Raw genomic sequence first — 7,500 nt, forward strand, 5'->3', positions numbered from 1 at the left:
GCCAGGGAGACAATGCACACATATCTTCCTCATGGTCCACTGAGCATGGAAGATGCAGAGCTCACTTATCACAATATAGCCATACCCACCTGCACTACTGGAGTGATCTCCTTGCCAGGTTTTATTCAAAATCAACAAACTGTTTCCACTGTGAGCTATGAGAGGAAGGTTACATAACGACACATAATGGTTCAAGAAAGACTAGCAAACATAACAGGGAAGCCTTGTGTCAATATTGACCAGGAACAGAAAGTTAGAGTGTGTGTTTTCTTGTAACGCTGTTTGGCATCTGCGTGGTGAGATCTGTGTATGTGTGTGTGTGCATATATATATATATATATATATTCTCCTGTGTGTGTCCTCTACCTCTTGGCTGCTGAGGAGAGCGTCTCCTTCCTGGCGACGGAGACGGTGGTGCTGTCGCGGTGCGTCTTGCGTACACTGGAGCCTCCGTTGGCGATGCAGGACATGGAGTAGGCCTCGCGCAGCGGGTTCTGACCTGCAGGGGGCAACAGAGAGACCCAATCAGGACTTGACTGTGATCATTTAACCCTTAAAGGAGTACCGTCACACCGGTGTGACGGGAATGTTGAGAAATGAACATTCTAAAGAATATCTGGGTTCATTGAATTAACATAGAATTTTAGAACCTTCAATTGTTGCGGAACTTAGAATGTTCAAAAACCTACACCTAGGGTTAAGAAGAAAACGTATTCATCACCAATGGAATCACAGTTATTTTCACTATAAACAGTAATCCTCTGGCTCCTCCCATTACCCATCATCATCATCATACTCATCCTCATCACTTTCAACACCATTTTCATCACACAAGCATGACATCACTAATACTTGTCAACAGTGTCACTAGGACCAATCTGTCCACACGCAAAAGCACTATTCTTCCCTGATAACAGATGCTGGAAATGCCGCTCACTCAAAATGCATGCAGATCTAATTGATAAGCTAGCATCTCAATTACATCAACACCCTTGAGTGGCTAAACTATACATGCATGAGCAACAATGTATGTGCCTTTTTACTGTAGATGACTGCAAACAGACGTCATGTGGTTGCTTTTCTCCAATCCTGTGGCTACAGAATGTTGTTGATATAAGACCATAATTAGGGACATGAAGAGACGGGGGAAAAATGAGTTCTGGCGCATCCTCTGACATTTAACCGGGATCAACAACACAGAAACGTTGGCAGTGAAATCTAATCTTGGACCATTTTGATCATTCTGTCTCTTAAAGGTTGTATCAGCGATTGCGGGTGTAACGTCACTTCTGTTGATGTTCAAATAAAACAAAGGGATAGCTCACTACTCCCTCCCGCTCCTTCGCGTGCAATTGAAACTCTCCTGAATGCGCATCTCATTGGTTATTGGTTGGAACACTTTATTTTGCCTTTGAGTGGTCGGCAACACTTGTTGATAGCATTTGTATTTGTGTGCAGATCAGGCTTGTGCAAAATTCCAGAATTGAATTGAAACTGGCTCTTAAATTCCAATTCAATTCTTGAATTTCACTTGCATTTCAATCGAGGTAGCAAACAGGAAGCAGAATTGCAATTCGAATTGTGCACAACCCTGGTGCAGATCTCAGAGCCTAGGCTGCCTACAGAGACACGTTTTTTTGATGGCCTGCTTTATGGGGCGGGGAGCTAGCAGATACTATAAAGCTTTGACCTGAGGTGCATTCAAATTCTTTGAGCAGAGACGAACATTTGAGGCGAACACGTTTTCTGTAAGTTGTTAAATTTGAACGTACATGTACAAATTACAAATTGTTAAATGTCAATGGTAAGCATTCACTGGGAATTACCTCCTCAAACTGGTTGGGAGCGTTTGCAAACGTTTTTGGCAAACTCTAAGAAAATTGTTTGCCAATGTCCACAAACACAATTTGAACGCACCTCCATTAGGACTAAATCAGGAAGCATACGAATAACGACTTTGAAAAGAGATTAATATGATTGACAGCGGAGGGTGTGGTTAGAAAAGGCTGAGAGACCGAGCACAAAGGATTGTCTGGGGTATGTCCCCATTTAATCCAGCTTCACACTCTCAACAGCCCCTCCACTCTCTCTCTCTCACACACTCTCTCACACACACACACACACACACACACACACACGCTCTCCTTCTCTCTCTCACACACACACACACACACACACAGGCTCTCCTTCTCTCTCTCTCTCTCTCTCTCACACACACACACACACACACACACACACACACACACGCTCTCCTTCTCTCTCTCACACACACACACACACACACACAGGCTCTCCTTCTCTCTCTCTCTCTCTCTCACACACACACACACACACACACACACACACGATGACACAGGCACAAGCACACACTACCACAACACCAGCTAATTGGATCAGGGTTTAAGAGATTAAATCAGTCCTGTCTGACAAAGACAAAGAAAGAGACAGAGCAGAGCAGAAAGAGGGAGAGAGGGGGGGCAGAGAGCGAGAGAGAGGGAGAGGGAGAAAGAGAAAGAAAGAGAGAGAGAGACTTGAGGAAAAAACACTGCTGCCACAGAGCAGAGATGGCAACAAACCACTTCACAAAAACTCGAATGCTTGCATGTCACCCATGTGGCAATGAAAGCCACACACGAAAGTGCATGCACACACAGACACGCACACGTACGTACGCACGCACAAACACACACACACACACACACACACACACAACTAAAAGAAAGTAGTGCCACCCTAGACACAACCGCATCACACACGCCACACATATGCGTGCTGACGAGGCAGTCTCTTCCGCTCCATGGTGAAATGTGTCTGCAGCATGAATAACCAAAACTGTAATCTACGTTGCACTTAACTGTACCCACAGACACAACACTCATGGCTAATGTAGGTCTAAAAGGGATGTTGTTTATTCATTTACAATTCAGACTGTCTGGTGTCTCAGACACAAGCATGTCTACATCATGAATCTCCAGAACAGTCATTCATCAAGAGCAGTAACTGAGAAAATGTCCATCGTCAAGGGAAACAACAGGGACCGCCTTTCCAGTCTGATTCTTGTGTCCCTCTAAAGCTGACCATTTCAGCTGTCTGCCCAGTCAGCGACAGGGACCATGTTAAATGTCTGATTTGTGTCCCATTTGTGTCCAAATATGATAGACGTGTGACTGCTGTCCAATAAACTCATAGTTAAATGCTAAAACCATACATTTACCTGTATTTTTTATGTATTTATTATTTGATAGAACTATAGAAAGGTTATGTTATGGCACAGGGATGAACATTAGTGTTTTGGAAAAGACACCTTGTGTCCTGACTAGACCATGTTTGGTCATGTTAGGTCGTCTCAGTCTGATGCATTGATAAGGTGAGAGTGTGATTGTTGTAGCTCGTTATGCAATGACTGTGTGAGTGTGAGTTGTCACTCGTTAGTGTAGTTGTAGAGATGGAGTCGGTCTGCACTGGAACCTTAGTGTTTGTGGGGCCTCTGATTGCTTTAATTGGAGAGGGTGGAGTTTGTGTGTGTGTGTGTGTGGGGTGGGGGGTTGTGTATGTAATTACTATACTGTAGAAGGCACACTCCAGACGTGTGTGTGTGTGTGTGTGTGTGTGTGTGTGTGTGTGTGTGTGTGTGTGTGTGTGTGTGTGTGTGTGTGTGTGTGTGTGTGTGTGTGTTGTCCCAGGGGGAAGCGATCTGATGTCTGAAGCACATGGCCCAGTTTTACGCTTGATTACCTAAACATAAACACATACACACGCCTGGACACGTGGCCACACACACACACACACACACACACACGGTGCTGGTGGCCTCTATAGACCCCCACCCCCAACCCAACCACAGCGTCTCACAGAGAAGTCAGCCCTTTGGCTATTCTCACCCAGTCCTTCTCAGCTCGTTTCATAATTAACTGCTGATGAGAGGTTTATGTTTTGCTTTCTGTACTGTATGTAAGAACCTGATCTGGAACCAAGTGCCCTTGGGGCCTCCGGTCTGGACAGATCACCATCCCCCCCATCTGCTGTATCTGTATGTATCTAATATGTAAGAGATTATCTGGTGCAGAGGCCAAGCCTCACATCTCCCCGCTGATCTTCCTGTGTGTGTGTGTGTGTGTGTGTGTGTGTGTGTGTGTGTGTGTGTGTGTGTGTGTGTGTGTGTGTGTGAGAGAGTGAGAAGGGGAGCAAGAGTGTGTGTGTGTGTGTGTGTGTGCGTGTGTAGTCTGCACTATTTCAGAGGAAGTCCTTGCCTGACCTCCGCCGCCCGGAGGAAGTAGAGACGTCGTCTGCCTTCCATCCAGGACCTGTCACTGCCTTCCTGCCACAGGACGCTCCCTCTCTCAGACACTGACCGCGTCCGTGTCTCTCCGGCAGGGTCAAGCCCACACAGAGCCCCTGTCTGGGTCCCTTCCCAGTTTAACTCCAACTACATATACATTTAAGCACATCAATCATGTGGTGCACTACCAGTCTGGATAAAGACTCAACCTATGTTGGGCTTCAATGTAAACACAAGTGAGCCCATTTCAGCAGTGCAGGTCAGCCTTGTAAACATGTCACCCTAGCCATGGTCACTGCAGTCATGTGGCGGACAGGAAGAGAGTCGCACAGTTTTTTTTTTTTCTTTTTACCACCGGACGTCTCTGCTTTCTGACACCAGTAAGCCGAAAATCCACATTCCAGATACTAAATGATGAGGGGAAATATAGAGTGAGGAGGGGTGCATGGAAACACTGAGTGGAAGAAAGATAGAGAGAGAGATAGAGGGAGAAGGAGAGAGAGAAAGAGAGAGTGAGAATAGTAGGCTGATAATGAGAGAGATAAAGGGAGAGGGTGAGAGAGAAAGAGAGAGAGAGTGAGAATAGTAGGCTGATAATGAGGAGCAGGAATAACAGAGTACAGAAGCTAAGAAGTGCTGAGCAGCGAGGTGCTGAGTCAGCCCTGACATTTCACAAGTGGGAAAAGTACAAAAGTAAGTGTGTGTGTGTGTGTGTGTAAGAAACAGAGAGTATAATGTGCATCTTTCTGCAGAGAGGCTGCTCATCTATCTGCATTTTTGTACATGTTTGTGTCTTCTTGAGATGTCTCTCTCTCTCTGTCTGTGTTGTTTGTGTGTGTGTGTGTGTGTGTGTGTGTGTGTGTGTGTGTGTGTGTGTGTGTGTGTGTGTGTGTGTGTGTGTGTGTGTGTGAGGCCACAGACTCAGGAAGGGGCCTCTTTTGGGGAGTGGGTTTAGAGAGGAGGGAGATGGAATATTCCAGAGGTCCACAGCAGATTTAAAGTGAGCAGTAAGAAACACCACATAAAGATTCAGTGTGTCCTTGTCCACCACGGAGCCATTCCATACATCAAGAACACACACACACACATACACACACACACAAGGTGATCCATATGACTGTGCTAATGAGCGCTATATGATGGTTCAATAAGCGTACATCCAGATTGTAACTTCTCCAACTCCAGCGTTAATGTCAGAAGCAGATCTGGCACCCCACTGGTAAGGGGGAAAACAGTCCGACACCACTAGATTATGACAGACACTGAGCCTCAAGCTGATGGGCGTATTTGTGTCATCAGATCAGTATTAGTTGAATGATGCCAGGATATTGTGTGGGTTTGCCAGATCCCTGAGAAATGATTTAAGACAGGGCAGACTCTAAGCACATTTAATTCATTTGGTTTGAGACAACAGAAAAGCAAACACTATTTAATCCTTTAAAATCATGAATGGAATAGAAATAATAAGAGATCAAAGTGAATCGTTTGAGGGCAAGAAATAGCGTTGGGTCGTCTGGAGTCAGATCTTGACCCCATGAAAAGGCAAGAGGCCAGAAAACGCAGAGTCATCTGCTCAGCTTTACAGACATCTCTCCGCTGGGCCTGCCAGAGGTCATCGTCATGGTGACCACATTAAGCAAGCAGTGATGTCATAATGAGCTCAAGGAGACTGACCAAAACAACAACTGACCAAAGGAGGAAGGAGTGGAGAGGCAAGGAAAGGGGTGAATGAGGCTGGGCAGAGAACGATGTGTCGTGTCTAGACACAAACATACACAAACTCACACTGCTCCATATCCGCTAGTGTGTGGACACACGGACCCAACACCAGCACCACAATTCGCCTTTTCTTAAACCCAAACGGACTGGTCACTGAAAACCCTTTCCCAAACTGATTATGGAGCTTCTGATCAATCAGAAGACAGCTAAGGGGAACTACGTCACGTCATGGGCTGATATTAGGTGGAAATTCAGCATCAGGAGCTTTGGTTCTCACCACATTTCACTAGAACGATGTGAATGCACTGCTCCACGTGTACAGTTATCTAACTTCACTACCTTCCTCACTGAAAGGTCTTCAAGCTAGACACAAGCCGGAGATATACTGCATCTGACATATGCTTAATGCTTTAACTTACTTGGAGCTGACATGTATTTAAAGGTATGTCATGCTCATAGGTCTTTTATTGACAGCAGGTCCAATAAACGTCACCATTTCTCCATAGGTAATAGGATGACATGCTGCGTATGGCATGTGTTCTATAAGGATTTTCCTACGCCTGGTCATGGCTCCCAGATTGATATCACATATGATCCACACATGGTGAGAGAATAGGCCAGCATCAAACAGAGCTCTGACTCCTACACCCCTCCAAATTAAAGTCAACGTATTACACTGGGAGCAGTATTGGCTCATTAAAAGCAGAATTGTACTGCAGTGAAGGTCTGAAGATCAAACTAAGGATTGATGAAATGAATGTCATTGGTCATAGGTTCCATACCCTCAAAGCCACATAGTGATGAAACTATATCCAGTATGAATAGCCAGCCATATATGCTGCTTTGGATTAAGGCCCCGGAACATGAATAAATGGTGATGTGTATGTGCATTTCTCACCGTCCAGTTAACACTGGCTACTGTGACTGCTGCAGCAGTGGTCAGGACATTCACTCAGTTGGGGAAAGATAGGCGTGACTCACTGCAGTCTCTGGACTGCTGTTTGGGGGCGAGCGCTACTGCGGGTCAGGTTGAGACCCTCCTGACCCTCCTGACCCTCCTGACCCCTGGGCAGCCACTGTCTGTCATACAGATGTGTCGGCAGCACCCAGCAGAGGAACAGACTGAAAGAAACGTCTGTTGAGCTGGGAAATGTAGAGTTCACGTCTCTCTCTGAGGAAGAAGACCAGCGATGCTGTCACCACAGCACAGAGGAGCATATTGTTTCCAGATAGTCACACACACACACACACACACACACACAGAGTCATCCAAGCCGGGGGTGGGTGGGAGTCCTTACTGAGGCGTGATAAAGGAATAAAAGAACTTGCCAGTGTCCATGGGTGGAACACAGAGTCACACACAGTCACACACACACAATATCTCTCAAACACAAACACACACATAGTAAATAACAAAGACACACACAGAGCCAGATGTGCACACACAAACATACACTCCCATAGTTGTTGTGCTGCAGATATATGACTGAGGAGTGGGTCGA

The 7,500-nt window shown here is 45.8% G+C and overlaps 1 protein-coding gene across 5 annotated transcripts in view; it reads right to left on the bottom strand.

Moving 5' to 3' along the window:
• The window catches only part of LOC121684898 (echinoderm microtubule-associated protein-like 4), a 70,944-nt gene that overhangs the window by 34,063 nt on the left and 29,381 nt on the right, over positions 1-7,500 (bottom strand). For all 5 annotated transcript variants that reach the window (XR_006023213.1, XM_042065027.1, XM_042065028.1 and 2 more), the window contains exon 3: positions 367-499. Coding sequence is in view for 4 of the 5 variants with exons in the window: in XM_042065027.1 (XP_041920961.1) it covers positions 367-499 (133 nt within the window). In the remaining variant the exon portion in view is untranslated. The remainder of the gene's footprint in view (positions 1-366; positions 500-7,500) is intronic.

This window comes from Alosa sapidissima, chromosome 16 (genome assembly GCF_018492685.1).
Source record: "Alosa sapidissima isolate fAloSap1 chromosome 16, fAloSap1.pri, whole genome shotgun sequence".
Classification (NCBI taxonomy): Eukaryota; Metazoa; Chordata; class Actinopteri; order Clupeiformes; family Clupeidae; genus Alosa; species Alosa sapidissima.